This window comes from Myotis nattereri, assembly GCF_964212035.1.
Source record: "Myotis nattereri genome assembly, chromosome: 15".
NCBI classification, from domain to species: Eukaryota; Metazoa; Chordata; class Mammalia; order Chiroptera; family Vespertilionidae; genus Myotis; species Myotis nattereri.
In genome coordinates this window covers 56,381,956-56,399,481 of record NC_138090.1, presented here as the reverse complement: position 1 = coordinate 56,399,481, position 17,526 = coordinate 56,381,956, and the positions used below count along the sequence as shown (strand labels likewise).

Sequence of the window (17,526 nt, the reverse complement as noted above, 5' to 3'; positions counted from 1 at the left end):
TGGCCTCACATGTCTGAATCGGGTGCAAACGCTGAATTTCCTGAGGTTCTTTGTGAACGGACTGCTCATACAATCCATTATACACTTATTAACACCAACCATGTTCCTTATTAACCTTAAGCCAGTGGTTCTCAACCTTCTGGCCCTTTCAATACAGTTCCTCATGTTGTGACCCAACCATAAAATTATTTTCGTTGCAACTTCATAATTGTCATGCTGCTGCTGTGATGAATCGTCATGTAAATATCTGATATGCAGGATGGTCTTAGGCGACCCCTGTGAAAGGGTTGCTCGACTGCCAAAGGGGTCGCGACCCACAGGTTGAGAACCGATGCCTTAAGCCATGTCAGCTTCAGAAAGTGACACACTCAGTCCTAGCCGGTTTGGCTCGGTGGATAAAGCATCGGCCTGCAGACTGAAGGGTCCGGGTTCGATTCCAGTCGAGGGCACGTACCTCGGTTGCAGGCTTAATCCCTGGACAACCAATTGACGTCTCTGTCACATCAGTGTTTCTCTCCGTCTCTCGCCCTCCCTTCCACTCTCTCTAAAACGATCCCCTTCTTTGTATTTATCGGAGCTGGCGGTACTGGGGCGGCGCTGTATGTCACCCGCCTGCTGTTGTTCAATCCAGGCTTCTGCGGGGACCAAAAGAATTACCCAGAACCCAGGAACAAACCAGGTCCCAGTGAGCAATACAAGTTCTACGCGGGGAATGTCGATGACAGTAAACTGAAGAAGAAGGTCCAGGCTTTTCAAGGAAACGTTTCACCATGAAGCTGCTTACCAGGAAGGCCTTCCAGAAGCCATCCGCACAATTTCCCACCTCCCCAGGGAAGAGGTCCCCTCCCCATGCAGGAAAACCTGTTGGTATGTTGTGTTGGGGTTTACACTGATCAATAAATATTTGAAACTTGAAAAAAAAATCAATGGAAAAATATATTCTCTCCCGGACGGCGTGGCTCAGTGGTTGAGCGTCGACCTGTGAACCAGGAGGTCACGGTTCTATTCCCGATCAGGGCGCATGCCCGGGTTGCGGGTTCGATCCCCAGTAGGGGGTGTCCAGGGGGGGGGCAGACGATCCATGATTCTCTCTCATTGTTGATGTTTCTATCTCTCTCTCCCTCTCCCTTTGAAATCATCAAAAATATAAAATTAAATAAAATATCCTCAGGTAAAGATTAAGAAAAAATAGAAATAAATAAATAAATAAGGCGGTGGGGAGTGCTGTTTATGGGAGGAAAGGCTCATGGGAGGCCTCTCACCGCCTCCACCACCTCCGTGTCCTCAGCCCCATGAAGAATGAGAGAGAAACGCCCTGGCTGGTGTGGCTCAGGGGACAGAGCGTCGGCCTGTGGCCTGAAAAGTCTCAGGTTCAATTCCAGTCAAGGGCACAAACCCGGGTTGCGGGCTCGATCCCCAGTGTGGGGCGTGCGGGAGGCGGCCAATCAATGATTCTCTCTCATCATTGATGTTTCTCTCTCCCCCTCTCCCTTCCTCTCTGAAATCAATAAGAATATATTTAAAAAAACAAAGAGAATGAGAGAAACAACGTCCCAGTCCAGGGAGGGTCTGGGACCGGGGGCTAAGCCCAGTGTGTGCCCAGCCCTCGCCTCCTGGGGCCCTGAGTCTGTGCTGTGCGGATTGCGGTCCCAGTGTGTGGCGTCTTTCCAGATGTGCTGTTCGCGTGTACAGGGGGCAGGTGTGTGTGTGTGTGTGTGTGTGTGTGTGCCGGTACATGGGTAACATGGGGCTGGGGGTGGAGGGGAGCCCTGGCCGACAGCCCCTGCCCAGTGCCCACGGGGCGAACACCCCCACCGTGAAGGAGGCCTGTCTACCAAGCACACCGGGAGCGTGGACTTTGGAAGGGGTGTGCGTGCGCAATCACAGCATTACGACACGCAGCCTTTCCCCCACGCAGACCCGGCACGGACAAGCCAACAACCGCAGGAGCATGGCCAGCAGTAAAAACTAAAATTTGCCCTGACCGGTGTGGCTCAGTGGGTAGAGCGTCAGCCTGTGGACTGAAGGGTCCCGGGTTCGATTCCGGCCAAGGGCACGTACCTTGGTTGCAGACACATATCCAGTAGGGCAGTGGTTCTCAACCTTCTGACCCTTTAAACACAATTCCTCATGTTGTGACCCAACCATAGAATTATTTTCGTTGCTACTTCATTAACTGTCATGTTGCTGCTGTTATGAATCGTCATGTAAATATCTGATATGCAGGATGGTCTTAGGCGACCCCTGTGAAAGGGTTGTTCAACCGCCAAAGGGGTCACGACCCACAGGTTGAGAACCGCTGCAGTAGGGAGATGTGCAGGAGGCATCTGACCGATGTTTCTCTCTCATCGATGTTTCTGACTCTCTATCCCTCTCCCTTTCTCTCTGTAAAAAAATCAATAACATATATTAAAAAATAAATTAAAATAAAATAAAATGGGGCCTCCCTGGCCGATGTGGCTCAGCGGGCGGGGGCATCGTCCGGCGCACCAAAGGGTGGAGGGTTCGATTCCCGGTCAGGGCACAAACCCGGTCGGGGCGTGTATGGGAGGCAGTCGATCGATGTTTCTCTCTCACATTGATGTTTCTCTCTCTCTCTGTCACAGCCCCATCGCTCTCTGGGGCTCACACCCAGCCTCCCTCACTGTCACCTGTCCCACCTGCACCTGAGCTGAGTCTGAGGACCACCTGTCCAGAAGCAACACAGCTTCAGAGCTTGGAGGAGTCATGGCAGGAGGGCGGCACCAAACTTGCGCCGTCCGACCACTAGAGGGCGCGCGAGCACCACCGTCCGGCAGCTCTCAGAAACGCAGGTCCTCTGTTGAGGTCCTACTGTGTGCTGGGAGCAGGGAGTGTTACCGCCTCAGGTCCTCACAGGCACCTTCCAGGGGAGGGCGGCTCAGAGAGCGGCGCTGTGACTCAGTGGCCCCGTTCACAACACCGGGCAGCGCATCCCCGGGCTGCCAGAAGGTCTCAGTGAGAAAACAATGGGTCACATGTTGGCAGAATTTCTGCTGCGTCATCATCGTGTGTGCTCAGCAAATGGCATTTGGTTGTTTATGTTTTAAAAATATATATTTTATTGATTTTTTTACAGAGCGGGAGGGAGAGGGATAGTTAGAAACATGGATGAGAGAGAAACATCCATCAGCTGCCTCCTGCACACCCCCTACTGGGGATGTACCCACAACCAAGGTTATGCCCTTGACTGGAATCGAACCTGGGACCCTTCAGTCCGCAGGCCGACGCTCTATCCACTGAGCCAAACCAGCCAGGACTGGTTGTTTATTTTATTTTGTTTTATTGATTTCAGAAAGGAAGAGAGAGGGAGCGAGAGATGGAAACATCAATGATGAGAGAGAATCATGGATCGGCTGCCTCCCGCATGCCCCCCCCATTGGGGATGGAGCCTGCAACCCGGGCATGTGCCCTGACCAGGAATGGAACCCTGACCTCCTGGTCCATAGGTCCACACTCAACCACCGAGCCACACAGGCTGGGCTGTTTCATCCCTTTATAAGGGCGCCAATCCCATCAGGGTGGGGGGGGGGGCCGGGCTCCCCCCATGACCTCATTCAAACCCAATCGCCTCCCAAAGGCCCCACCTCCACATGCCATCACATTGGGGATTGGGGCATCGACAAATGAACTTGGGGGGACACGAACTTTCAGTCCTAGAACCCAATGCCAGCAGCTCCGGCAGCTGGAAGAGACAGTGGAGTGTTCCCCACTGTTCGTTTCCGGGAAGGGGTGACCCCACGGTTAGTTTGTGGGGAGGAGTTCGCGACTGAATGAAGCCTTAAGAAGGGGACAAGCAAAGACCCCCCTCTTTAGCATCTAGGAGTGAAAAGCATTAACCAACGTTACAGCCTCCCTGATCAGCCCAAGACGCTTAAAGAGGCTGGTAAACGAGCAGCGGTTCTCAACCTGTGGGTCGCGACCCCTTTGGCGGTCGAACGGCCCTTTCACAGGGGTTGCCTAAGACCACCCTGCATATCAGATATTTACATGACGATTCATAACAGTAGCAACATGACAGTGATGAAGTAGCAACGAAAATAATTCTATGGTTGGGTCACAGCATGAGTAACTGTATTTAAAGGGCCGGAAGGTTGAGAACCACTGCCATTGAGAAAGCCTGAAAGAGAACTGAAAAAACAACAACAACAACAAACCATCATCACTACCCGACCAGATCAGGCAGCTCCACACACCGAACCCGGGACGGGGGAGAGGCACGTGTCCCAAGCCCCAAACCTAAATACAGACACCGGGCCCTGGCCGGTTTGGCTCAGCGGGTAGAGCGTCGGTCTGAGAACTGAAGGGTCCCAGGTTCGATTCCAGTCAAGGGCACATGCACAGGTTGCTGGCTTGATCCCCAGTCGGGGGCCTGCGGGAGGCAGCCGATCCATGATTCTCACTCATCATTGATGTTTCTCTCTCTCCCTCTCCTTTCTTCTCTGAAATCAATAAAAATATATTTTTAAAAAATAATAAAAATAAATACAGACGCCGGCATCGGAGTGGTCGCTGGGTACCGGGCCCTGTCTGCCCTAAGGCTCCTTAAACTTCCTAACAGTGGTCCGGGTCAGCTCCTATCTCCATCCTCATTTCAGATGGGGAAACTGAGGCACGGGGCGTGCGTACCTTGCCCGGGCTCCCAGAACTAGCACAGGAGGAGCCCCAAGGATCATGTCACAAAAGGGGAAACTGAGGCCCAGAGAGGGTGAACGGGTACTTACCGCTTCACCCTTCCCCGGAGGCCTGGAGGAGGGGGCGCAGCCAGGACTCAGCAAGCCCTTCCAAGGTGCTCTCCCCCACCCCGCGGGGGGTGGCTGTGACGTCACAAGCAAAGGAGCAGGGCCTGTTACCGCGGAGACTGGGAATCCATTTGGAAACCGGGGCGGGGGAACTGGGGGGTCGCACTCACCTCCGGGGCACTTCGGAGTCCGCACTTCTGGCCTCGGGAACCGGGAACCGGGAACCAGGCCCCGAGCGCCTCCGGGCGCAGACCCGGCCTCCCCGCTGCGCCACCTGCGAAAACTGCCCGCGTGGCTGAGGCTGGCGGATCCCCGGACTCCACGGACCCAGAATGCGCGCGGGGCCGACGCTCCGCGCCCGTGCGCCCCCGACCTGTTCTTTACGGAGGCGGAGTGGCCTCTCCGCCAATCGGAGTCCTTCTTCCAGCCTGGCCCCGCCTCATTCGTCAGGCTTCCGGCGTCTCGCCGTCTCCAAGGCAACCCTCGCACAGGGGGCTCGCGCAAGCGTGGCCCAACGACTTCTGGGTGTTGTAGTCTCAAAGGGGCAGAGAAACGGGAGACGCACTTTTTATAAAAAAAGAGATTGTGACCTAGACGCCTACATCCAGTGATGACTCCGTGCCTAGGAAGCGCTTGCAAATCCTGTCGCCATCTGTTATTTGCTGGGGAAAGCCGAAAAGGAGGAGGAGGAGGAGGAGGAGGAGGAGGAGGAGGAGGAGGAGGGAGGTTGCCACAGAGGCTTCTGGGAATTGTAGTTCAGCGCGTTGAGGTCGGGCCGGGAGCCGGAGACCCCACCCCAGATCCAGAAGTGACCACCGAGCGACAGGGTTGCTGATGGGAGTGAGACATGGCCCCGACCCTGACGTCCCCGCTTTATTTATATTTTCCATGTCCTGCTCCGGCGGCGGAATCGTTTGCGGGCCTTGCCGTCGGTTGGGGAGCAAGAGGGAGGCCTCAAGGTCTAAGTTTCTGAGCATGAACGGTCACTATGGTAACAGCTTTCGCTTGCTCCCCGCCCCTTGCGTGGTGACGTCACACGCTGGCCCTGGGAGGAGAGGGGGGCCAGGTGTGGGAGGAGCCAGTGGTGGGTGGAGTGGGGCTCCAGTAAGCTGTCCTTGTGGGGATAGAACTGTAGGGCGGGGTGCATCATTTCATTAATCATATAAATGGACCTATGTGATGCTTCCAACAATAACGATGTAAAAAAATAAAAAAACACATAAATGTCTAACCCTATGTTGTACACCTAAAACGAATCCCATATAATAAAAGCCTAATATGCTAAGTGTCCAATCAACTGGTTGGCCGTTCAACCAATCAAAGTGTAATATGCTAATGATATGCTAAGGCCGCTCAACTGCTCGCTATGACGTGCACTGACCACCAGGGGGCAGGCGCTCCGACTGGTAGGTTAGTTTGCTACTGGGGTTCGGTCAATTGAGACTGAGCGAGACAGGCCAGACATGCCCTGGAGCCCTCTCATGGTCTCTCCCCAGCTGGCCAACCTTCGAGTCCCTCCCCGGCCCCGACTGTGCCCTGGTGGGGTCCCTTGGCCGGGCCTGAGCCCTCTTGCAATCCGGGACCCCTCAGGGGATGTTAGAGAGCCAGTTTTGGTCCGATCCTGCAGGCCAGGCCTAGGGACCCCACCGGTGCATGAATTCGTGCACTGGGCCTATAAAATGATATTGAATGTCACCTTTAATTGAAAAAAAAGTAAGATAGGAAAATAATAACAATAATAGTATACATAGGCGCTCCTAGCATTATGCTTGGGTGGCTGCTTTCTGTATCTGCTCAGAGACTTCCCTGGAGTTCATTCGCTCATGTCTGTTGCTCATTATTAGTTTTGCCCCTAATTGGGTTGCAAGCCTGGACCATACGGTTTCATGCCTGTGTTATTCATAACCATCACAAATGGAATGACGTGAAAATGGATCTGGAGCTGCCTTGCGGGCTTTATGCCTCAAACCTCTGGATGTTAAAACAGGGCATTGTAACATCTGGACTGGGCCTAAAGGAAATTAAATCCTAAAAAAGTCGCAAAGATGACGAGAAAGCACATATTAGGACTACTGGATGGCCGACTACTGGACTGAAAATTAAGAACATTGCCCTGACCAGTATGGCTCAGTGGATAGAGCAACAGCCTTCGGACTGAAGGGTCCCAGGTTCAATTCCAATCAAGGGCATGTACCTTGGTTGCGGGCACATCCCCAGTAGGGGGCGTGCAGGAGGCAGCCGATGTTTCTCTCTCATTGATGTTTCTAACTCTATCCCTCTCCCTTTCTCTCTGTAAAAAATCAATAAAAAATATATATATTTTTAAAAGAATATTATCGAGGCCCAGCCGATGTGGCTCAGTGGTTGAGCGTCGACCTATGGAACCAGGAGGTCACAGCTCGAGGTCAGGGCACATGCTCGGGCTTCAGACTCCACCCTCCCTGGTGTGGGGCGAGCAGGAGGCAGCCGATTAACGATTCTCTCTCATCATTGATATTTCTATCTCTCCTTCCTCTCTGAAATGAATAAAAATGTATACTTTTTAAAAAGAATATTATTTAGAATGAACATCGCCATGTTATGTTATCTGCACCGATGGCGATACCTGCCTTCTGTGGGTGAATTGCCCCCGTCCCTTTCTCATCAATACCCACTTCCTTAGTCTCCTAATCCCGGAGCACTGTCTGGGCTTCTGCCTGAATCAGTGCTTCCCAAATACTTGACCTCAAACAAACGGCTCTAGCCTCCCACTTTGAAAGGCTTTTTTGGTTTGTTTTTAGGTTAACACTTGTCTGCAGGAAAGCAGGTCACTGGTAGCGTTAGGAGCACCCAGCCGCCCCTGTCTGCTCTAGGCTCCTGCGGTTATTCAGTCAACAGGTCATTATTAAATGCCCCCAAAGTGCCCGTTGCCAGGGAGACAGAGGTGACAAACAAGCCTAGGACATTATGGGGTTGTGTTTTTTTGTTTTGTTTTTATTGATTTCACAGAGGGAGAGAGAGAGAGAAACATCAATGATGAGAGAATCATGGATCGGCTGCCTCCTGCACACCCCACACTGGGGATCAAGCCCGCAACCCAGGCATGTGCCTTCTTTTTTAAAAAAAATATATTTTTGATATTTATTTTATATATTTCAATGCCATTTAACAAAGAAAAATCAACCAAAAAAATGAGTTCGCGTGTCAGAGGTGAGAGCCTGCTTTCTGGTTCACAGATGGCCATCTCTCTGTGTCTTCAGAGGTAGAAAGGGTACGGGAGCTCTCCAGGCGCCCCCCCCCTTTTTTTTCTGGTTGATCAGCATAGCCAGGTTCTCTCCATATTGTCCTGTTACAACTGTATTTATAGCATTGGATCCTATAAGCATGCCTCTATAGTTACATCATGGTATGTTTTGGGTCCTCCTTTGACCTTCTACAGTTCCTTGTTTTATGTCTATAGTTTATCTGACCTTTGATAAAAAATCTTATCTCTATCTAGCTCTGTTGATTTTTTTTTTAAGGAGGGAACTTTAAGGTTTTTTTAAAAAAATATATATTTTATTGACTTTTTACAGAGAGGAAGGGAGAGAGAGAGAGAGTTAGAAACATCGATGAGAGAGAAACATCGATCAGCTGCCTCCTGCACATCTCCCACTGGGGATGTGCCCGCAACCCAGGTACATGCCCTCGACCGGAATCGAACCTGGGACCCTTCAGTCCGCAGGCCGACGCTCTATCCACCGAGCCAAACCGGTTTTGGCCAGGAGGGAACTTTATTTAATATTAAAGTTGGGGAGGGGACCGGAGGGGAGGTCGGCTTCACTTGGTGATGGTGTTCGCATTCATGCTCTTGCCGCTGCCGCTGAGCACGAGGTACGGTGTCTTCTGGGCCGTTTGCTGTTCCCGGAGCAAAGCCCCAGTGCCCAGGGGTGTGTTGCTGGAGCTCATCATCTTCAGGAGCGCCTCCTGGCCCAGCTTCTTCATCCTCTGCTCTGTCTTCATCTTGCTCGAGCCTTTCCCGTGGAAGCGGTGGGACAGCTGTCGGAAAGCCTCCTTGGGTGTGAGGATTCGGCCCATCTCATCCACATACTCGATCTTTTTTTTTTTTAAATGTATTTTATTGATTTTTTTTTACAGAGAGGAAGGGAGAGGGATAGAGAGTCAGAAACATCAACGAGAGAGAAACATCGATCCGCTGCCTCCTGCTCACCCCCTACTGGGGATGTGCCCACAACCAAGATACCTGCCCTTGACCGGAATCGAAGCTGGACCCTTCAGTCCGCAGGCCGACGCTCTATCCACTGAGCCACACCGGTTAGGGCCACATACTCGATCTTAACATCAGGCTTCTAGCCATCCTTCTCCCTGACGTCCTGGCTGAAGCCCGGGTACTCCTCCCGCCGCCTATGCTTGTCATCGATGGCCATCTTGTCCTCAATGCAGGACACTGCTGACGGCAGGGACTTGTTGGGTGCCTTCACCTGGGCCACCTTCTGCACCGTCGTCTCCAGCAGTCCTTCGTCCCGACACAGGAGCAGCGCGGCTGCCAGCCCTCTATTCACGATGGGCTCCTCGTCCAGGATGGTGGTGGAGGAGGCAGAGAAGTCCTGATGCTGCTTCTCCTCCTCCAGGCTGACTGTGCTCCAGCCAATGTTCTCCTCGTGCCGTTCCAAGTCCATGAGCTCCTCCTGCTCCTCCCGGTGGCCGGCCAGCCCGTAGGTGGGCATCTCCCCCAAGGTACGGCAGAACTCCCACGTGGCGTTGAACACGAGGGTCCCCTTCTGCTCCGGACCCTCCTCCTCCTCCTCCAAGCCCCGCTGGCGGGACTCCAGCTTCTTCACCATCTCCACCACCTTCTCGCTGCTGTCCCGCAGCTGGTGTAGCTGCCGTAACTGGCGGCCCTTCTCCAGCTGCTTCTGCAGCTCCAGCTCCGCCTCCTCCTCCTCCAGCAGCTCTGGGGACCCAGGTGGCAGCCCGTCCTCCTCCTCATCACTGATGTCCATGTTTTCCACCCGAGTGTCATCTGACGGTGGGGGCTGAGACGCCGGCTCCTTCTCTTCTTCCTCCTCCTCCTCCTCCTCCTCCTCCTCCTCCTCCTCCTCCTCCAGGGCCTCCTCATCTCCCTCCGGCACTCGGCGCCGACCCCAGCCCCGCAGTCTGGAACCAAAGTCCCCATCTTGAGTCTGGTCCCCGCCTTTCGGATCTTCTTCACCTTCCACTTGGTCTTTTTATTTTTATTTTTTAAATATATTTTATTGATTTTTTTACAGAGAGGAAGGGAGAGGGATAGAGAGTTAGAAACATCGATGAGAGAGAAACATCGATCCGCTGCCTCCTGCACATCTTCTATTGGGGATGTGCCCGCAATCCAAGTACATGCCCTTGACCGGAATCGAACCCGGGACCCTTCAGTCCGCAGTCCGACGCTCTGTCCACTGAGCCACACCGGTTTCGGCAGCTTGGTCTTTTTAAAGGTCACCCTCTTCTCTGGCGTCAGGTACTGGGAGGCGAGCCGCTGCCCGGCCATGCTCAGGGACTGAGCTTGAGGCCGCAGCTTGGTGCGCATCTCGGTGCGCATCTCTTCCAGCTCCCGTTCCCGAAGGCCATGGGCAAGGCCGCCCTGCCCCAAACGGAAGGAGCGCGGCCGCTCGCCCTCCAGCTCCTCGTCCTACCTGCCCAGCACAGAGCGGGGTTTTTGCTGCGCCGGGTCCCCCACACTCTCATCCTCTGCACAGGCAGGGCGGGCAGTCCGGCTTTCCCCCCCCCCCCCCGCCCCCGCAGCTCCACGTTTTCCTCCGCCCGCGCCGTCTCCAGCAGGCTCACGCTCACCAGCCAGCGCGTCTTCCTCCGCCCGAAGCCCGCCTCTGCCCTTCAGGGGGAGGGCCACGGTCTGCCCTTCTCGCAAGGAGTCCGCGGCATGCTCCACGGGGAGGCCCTGCAGGTGCCGGGCCCTGGACCGGTCCCGCCGCCCCCGCCCGAACGCCTCCGCCACCGGCGGGCTGACACCAGCCTCGCGGTCCACCTCCTCCAGCAGCTCGGCCCTCTTCTGTGCCAAGTCCTGCGCCTTCTGCTCATTCTGCTCGTTCTGCTCGTTCTGCTCGTTCTGCTCGTCCTGCTCGTTCTGCTCGTCCTGCTCCTTCTGCTCATCCTGCTCGTTCTGCTCCTTCTGCTCGTCCTGCTCGTTCTGCTCGTTCTGCTCGTTCTGCTCGTTCTGCGCCTTCTGCTCATTCTGCTCGTTCTGCGCCTTCTGCTCATTCTGCTCGTTCTGCTCGTTCTGCTCGTCCTGCTCGTTCTGCTCGTTCTGCTCGTCCTGCTCGTTCTGCTCGTTCTGCTCGTCCTGCTCGTTCCGCTCGTTCTGCTCGTCCTGCTCGTTCTGCTCGTTCTGCTCGTCCTGCTCGTTCCGCTCGTTCTGCTCGTCCTGCTCGTTCTGCTCGTTCTGCTCGTTCTGCTCGTTCTGCTCGTTCTGCTCGTCCTGCTCGTTCTGCTCGTCCTGCTCGTTCTGCTCGTCCTGCTCGTTCTGCTCGTTCTGCTCGTTCTGCTCGTTCTGCTCGTTCTGCTCGTCCTGCTCGTTCTGCTCGTCCTGCTCGTTCTGCTCGTTCTGCTCATTCTGCTCGTTCTGCTCGTTCTGCTCGTTCTGCTCATTCTGCTCATTCTGCTCGTTCTGCTCGTTCTGCTCCTTCTGCTCGTTCTGCTCGTTCTGCTCATTCTGCTCATTCTGCTCATTCTGCTCGTTCTGCTCGTCCTGCTCGTTCTGCTCGTTCTGCTCGTTCTGCTCGTTCTGCTCCTTCTGCTCGTTCTGCTCGTTCTGCTCATTCTGCTCATTCTGCTCATTCTGCTCGTTCTGCTCGTCCTGCTCGTTCTGCTCGTCCTGCTCCTTCTGCTCGTTCTGCTCGTTCTGCTCATTCTGCTCATTCTGCTCATTCTGCTCGTTCTGCTCGTCCTGCTCGTTCTGCTCGTCCTGCTCCTTCTGCTCGTTCTGCTCCTTCTGCTCGTTCTGCTCGTTCTGCTCGTTCTGCTCGTTCTGCTCCTTCTGCTCGTCCTGCTCGTTCTGCTCCTTCTGCTCGTCCTGCTCGTTCTGCTCGTCCTGCTCGTTCTGCTCGTTCTGCTCGTCCTGCTCGTTCCGCTCGTTCCGCTCGTTCCGCTCGTCCTGCTCGTTCTGCTCGTTCTGCTCGTTCTGCTCGTCCTGCTCGTTCTGCTCGTCCTGCTCGTTCTGCTCGTCCTGCTCGTTCTGCTCGTTCTGCTCGTTCTGCTCGTCCTGCTCGTTCTGCTCGTTCTGCTCGTCCTGCTCGTCCTGCTCGTTCTGCTCGTTCTGCTCGTTCTGCTCGTTCTGCTCGTTCTGCTCGTTCTGCTCCTTCTGCTCGTTCTGCTCGTTCTGCTCGTTCTGCTCGTTCTGCTCGTTCTGCTCGTTCTGCTCGTTCTGCGCCTTCTGCTCGTTCTGCTCGTTCTGCTCGTTCTGCTCATTCTGCTCGTTCTGCTCGTTCTGCTCGTTCTGCTCGTTCTGCTCCTTCTGCTCGTTCTGCTCATTCTGCTCGTTCTGCTCGTTCTGCTCGTTCTGCTCGTTCTGCTCGTTCTGCTCGTTCTGCTCGTTCTGCTCGTTCTGCGCCTTCTGCGCCTTCTGCTCGTTCTGCTCGTCCTGCTCGTCCTGCTCGTCCTGCTCGTTCTGCTCGTTCTGCTCGTTCTGCTCGTTCCGCTCGTTCCGCTCGTTCCGCTCGTTCTGCTCGTTCTGCTCGTTCTGCTCGTTCTGCTCGTTCTGCTCGTTCTGCGCCTTCTGCTCATTCTGCTCGTTCTGCTCGTTCTGCTCGTTCTGCTCGTTCTGCGCCTTCTGCTCGTTCTGCTCATTCTGCTCGTTCTGCTCGTTCTGCTCGTTCTGCTCGTTCTGCTCGTTCTGCTCGTCCTGCTCGTTCCGCTCGTCCCGCTCGTCCTGCTCGTCCTGCTCGTTCTGCTCGTTCTGCTCGTTCTGCTCGTTCTGCGCCTTCTGCTCGTTCTGCTCGTTCTGCTCGTTCTGCTCCTTCTGCTCGTTCTGCTCGTCCTGCTCGTTCTGCTCGTCCTGCTCGTTCTGCTCGTTCTGCTCCTTCTGCTCCTTCTGCTCGTTCTGCTCGTTCTGCTCGTCCTGCTCGTCCTGCTCGTTCTGCTCGTTCTGCTCGTTCTGCTCGTTCTGCTCGTTCTGCTCGTCCTGCTCGTTCTGCTCGTTCTGCTCGTTCCGCTCGTTCCGCTCGTTCTGCTCCTTCTGCTCCTTCTGCTCGTTCTGCTCGTCCTGCTCGTCCTGCTCGTCCTGCTCGTTCTGCTCGTCCTGCTCGTTCTGCTCGTTCTGCTCGTTCTGCTCGTCCTGCTCGTCCTGCTCGTCCTGCTCGTTCTGCTCGTTCTGCTCGTTCTGCTCGTCCTGCTCGTTCTGCTCGTCCTGCTCGTCCTGCTCGTTCTGCTCGTCCTGCTCGTTCTGCTCGTTCTGCTCGTCCTGCTCGTTCTGCTCGTCCTGCTCGTTCTGCTCGTTCCGCTCGTTCTGCTCGTTCTGCTCCTTCTGCTCGTTCTGCTCGTCCTGCTCGTTCTGCTCGTCCTGCTCGTTCTGCTCGTTCTGCTCCTTCTGCTCCTTCTGCTCGTTCTGCTCGTTCTGCTCGTCCTGCTCGTTCTGCTCGTTCTGCGCCTTCTGCTCGTCCTGCTCGTCCTGCTCGTCCTGCTCGTCCTGCTCGTTCTGCTCGTTCTGCTCGTTCTGCTCGTCCTGCTCGTTCTGCTCGTTCTGCTCGTTCTGCTCGTCCTGCTCGTTCTGCTCGTTCTGCGCCTTCTGCTCGTCCTGCTCGTCGTGCTCGTCCTGCTCGTCCTGCTCGTTCTGCTCGTTCTGCTCGTTCTGCTCGTCCTGCTCGTTCTGCTCGTTCTGCGCCTTCTGCTCGTCCTGCTCGTCGTGCTCGTCCTGCTCGTCCTGCTCGTTCTGCTCGTTCTGCTCGTTCTGCTCGTCCTGCTCGTTCTGCTCGTTCTGCGCCTTCTGCTCGTTCTGCTCGTTCTGCTCGTTCTGCTCGTTCTGCTCGTTCTGCGCCTTCTGCTCGTCCTGCTCGTCCTGCTCGTCTTGCTCGTTCTGCTCGTCCTGCTCGTTCTGCTCGTCCTGCTCGTCCTGCTCGTTCTGCTCGTCCTGCTCGTCCTGCTCGTCCTGCTCGTCCTGCTCGTCCTGCTCGTCCTGCTCGTTCTGCTCGTTCTGCTCATTCTGCTCGTTCTGCTCGTTCTGCTCGTTCTGCTCGTCCTGCTCGTTCTGCTCGTTCTGCGCCTTCTGCTCGTCCTGCTCGTCGTGCTCGTCCTGCTCGTCCTGCTCGTTCTGCTCGTTCTGCTCGTTCTGCTCGTCCTGCTCGTTCTGCTCGTTCTGCGCCTTCTGCTCGTTCTGCTCGTTCTGCTCGTTCTGCTCGTTCTGCTCGTTCTGCGCCTTCTGCTCGTCCTGCTCGTCCTGCTCGTCCTGCTCGTTCTGCTCGTTCTGCTCGTTCTGCTCGTCCTGCTCGTTCTGCTCGTTCTGCGCCTTCTGCTCGTCCTGCTCGTCCTGCTCGTCCTGCTCGTCCTGCTCGTTCTGCTCGTCCTGCTCGTTCTGCTCGTTCTGCTCGTTCTGCGCCTTCTGCTCGTCCTGCTCGTCCTGCTCGTCCTGCTCGTTCTGCTCGTCCTGCTCGTTCTGTTCTGCTCGTTCTGCTCGTTCTGCTCGTTCTGCTCGTTCTGCTCCTTCTGCTCGTTCTGCTCGTTCTGCTCGTCCTGCTCGTTCTGCTCGTTCTGCTCGTCCTGCTCGTTCTGTTCTGCTCGTCCTGCTCGTTCCGCTCGTTCTGCTCGTTCTGTTCTGCTCGTTCTGCTCGTTCTGCTCGTTCTGTTCTGCTCGTTCTGCTCGTCCTGCTCGTTCTGCTCGTTCTGCTCGTTCTGCTCGTCCTGCTCGTTCCGCTCGTTCTGCTCGTTCTGCTCGTCCTGCTCGTTCTGCTCGTTCTGCTCGTTCTGCTCGTTCTGTTCTGCTCGTTCTGCTCGTCCTGCTCGTTCTGCTCGTTCTGCTCGTTCTGCTCGTCCTGCTCGTTCCGCTCGTTCTGCTCGTTCCGCTCGTTCTGCTCGTCCTGCTCGTCCTGCTCGTTCTGTTCTGCTCGTCCTGCTCGTCCTGCTCGTCCTGCTCGTCCTGCTCGTTCTGCTCGTTCTGCTCGTTCTGCTCGTTCTGCTCGTCCTGCTCGTTCCGCTCGTTCTGCTCGTTCTGCTCGTCCTGCTCGTTCTGCTCGTTCTGCTCGTCCTGCTCGTTCTGTTCTGCTCGTTCTGCTCGTTCTGTTCTGCTCGTTCTGCTCGTCCTGCTCGTTCTGCTCGTTCTGCTCGTCCTGCTCGTCCTGCTCGTCCTGCTCGTCCTGCTCGTTCTGCTCGTCCTGCTCGTTCCGCTCGTTCCGCTCGTCCTGCTCGTTCTGCTCGTCCTGCTCGTCCTGCTCGTCCTGCTCGTCCTGCTCGTCCTGCTCGTTCTGCTCGTCCTGCTCGTTCTGCTCGTTCCGCTCGTTCCGCTCGTCCTGCTCGTCCTGCTCGTTCTGCTCGTTCTGCTCGTTCCGCTCGTTCCGCTCGTTCTGCTCGTCCTGCTCCTTCTGCTCGTCCTGCTCGTTCCGCTCGTTCCGCTCGTTCTGCTCGTCCTGCTCCTTCTGCTCGTCCTGCTCGTTCTGCTCGTTCTGCTCGTCCTGCTCGTTCTGCTCGTTCTGCTCGTTCTGCTCGTTCTGCTCGTCCTGCTCGTCCTGCTCGTCCTGCTCGTTCTGCTCGTCCTGCTCGTTCTGCTCGTTCTGCTCGTTCTGCTCGTTCTGCTCGTTCCGCTCGTTCTGCTCGTCCTGCTCGTTCTGCTCGTTCTGCTCGTCCTGCTCGTTCTGCTCGTTCTGCTCGTTCTGCTCGTTCTGCTCGTCCTGCTCGTTCTGCTCGTTCTGCTCGTTCTGCTCGTTCTGCTCGTTCCGCTCGTTCTGCTCGTCCTGCTCGTTCTGCTCGTTCTGCTCGTTCTGCTCGTTCTGCTCGTTCTGCTCGTCCTGCTCGTTCCGCTCGTTCTGCTCGTCCTGCTCGTTCTGCTCGTCCTGCTCGTTCTGCTCGTCCTGCTCGTTCTGCTCGTTCTGCTCGTTCTGCTCGTTCTGCTCGTTCTGCTCGTTCCGCTCGTTCTGCTCGTCCTGCTCGTTCTGCTCGTTCTGCTCGTTCCGCTCGTTCCGCTCGTTCTGCTCGTTCCGCTCGTTCCGCTCGTCCTGCTCGTTCTGCTCGTTCTGCTCGTTCTGCTCGTTCTGCTCGTTCCGCTCGTTCCGCTCGTTCCGCTCGTTCTGCAGCTGCCGGCTCCTCTCGCCCAGGCTGCGGCGGCGGCGTCCGGCCAGGCGTCCTCCGCCCCCAGCGCCTTCATCTGCTCCAGCGTCTGGTTCAGGAGGCGCTTTCCGTTGGCAGCTGCCAGCTTTTCGCGTAGCTCCTCTCGTGGTCGCAAGGCCATGGGGTTGGTGACCTGGGCTGCCGCGGGCTCCTCCTTGGTGCCCGCCTCCTTCCCCAGGGCACTGACTTCCGAGGGTTTCAGCCCCACATGTGCCCGGAGTTTATTGGTCTCCTCGATGCTGACTGAGGAGGCATCTCCTGAGCTGGCTTTGGAACTGGCAGCGGCCTCGGGGCCATCGTCCCGCTTCTCCCGCCCGTGCGCACCGCTGCGGGCCTCGGTCTCGCTCCCGCGCTCGGCCCCCCCCCCCCCCCCCCCCCCCCCCCCCGTTCCCGGCTCCTCCGCTCCCGTCCTTCGCCGCCGCTGCTCGGTGGCACCCTCGGGGCCAGCCGCCGCCGCGGTCATGGCCGCCTCTTCCTCCCCGCGGTGCTTCTTTGACGACCCCATGGCGGCCCGTCAGCTCCCAGCCGGCCGGCCGCCTCCGAGCCCCGAATAGGCAAAATGGGAAAACTTCCCGGTCGCCCTGTGGCCGCTGTCGCGTTGCTGCTGCTTCCTTCTAGCTCTGTCTTCTAGCTCTGTTCCAGGCATGTGCCCTTGACCAGAATCGAACCCAGGGCCCTTCAGTCCACAGGCCAGCGCTCTCTCCACTGAGCACACCAGCCGGGGCGAGGACGTTACGTTTTGATTAAGGAGACGCAGGAAGGGCACCTGTTTCTCACCCTCAGCGTCACTGACGTTGGGATCTGATCGCTCGTTGCTCTGGGCGCTGTCCCGGGCACTGGAGGGTGTTGGGCAGCATCCCTTGCCGCCTCCCACTGGGTGTCAGGAGCAACACCCCACCCGGCCCCCAAGTCATGACAACCAAGAATGTCCCCAGACTCTGACAAAGGTCCCCTAGGGAGCAAAGTCAGCCCCTGAGGACCCCCCCCCCACACACACACACAGACACACACACAGAGACACACACAGACACACACACAGACACACACAGACACACAAAAGCCACACACACAGACACACACACACATACACAGACACACAAAAGCCACACACACAGACACACACACACATACACACACAGACACACAAAAGCCACACACACAGACACACAGACACACACCACATACAGTCACACACACAGCCACACACACACACACACACACAGACACACACAGCCACACATACACATGGACACTCACAGCCACACATGCACACACAGCCACACACACAGAGACACACACAGCCACACACAGCCACACACAGCCACACAGCCACACACAGAGACATACACACAGCTACACAGTCACACACACAGCCACATGCACACACAGACACACATGTACACACAGAGACACATACACACAGCCACACACACACACAGACACACACACAGACACACACAGACACACACACAGCCACACACAC

General features: G+C 56.2%; 1 protein-coding gene across 1 annotated transcript; it reads right to left on the bottom strand.

The window, feature by feature from the left end:
* Positions 1–8,558: 8,558 nt before the first annotated feature.
* On the bottom strand, positions 8,559–16,548 carry LOC308530739 (U4/U6.U5 tri-snRNP-associated protein 1-like; the record flags this gene model as incomplete). Its single annotated transcript, XM_081107422.1, is given in 9 exon segments — positions 8,559–8,828; positions 9,068–9,088; positions 9,092–9,942; positions 10,116–10,407; positions 10,411–10,472; positions 10,475–10,571; positions 10,573–10,834; positions 15,198–15,346; positions 16,027–16,548. Coding segments are annotated over 9 exon segments (2,526 nt in total).
* Positions 16,549–17,526: the final 978 nt, after the last annotated feature.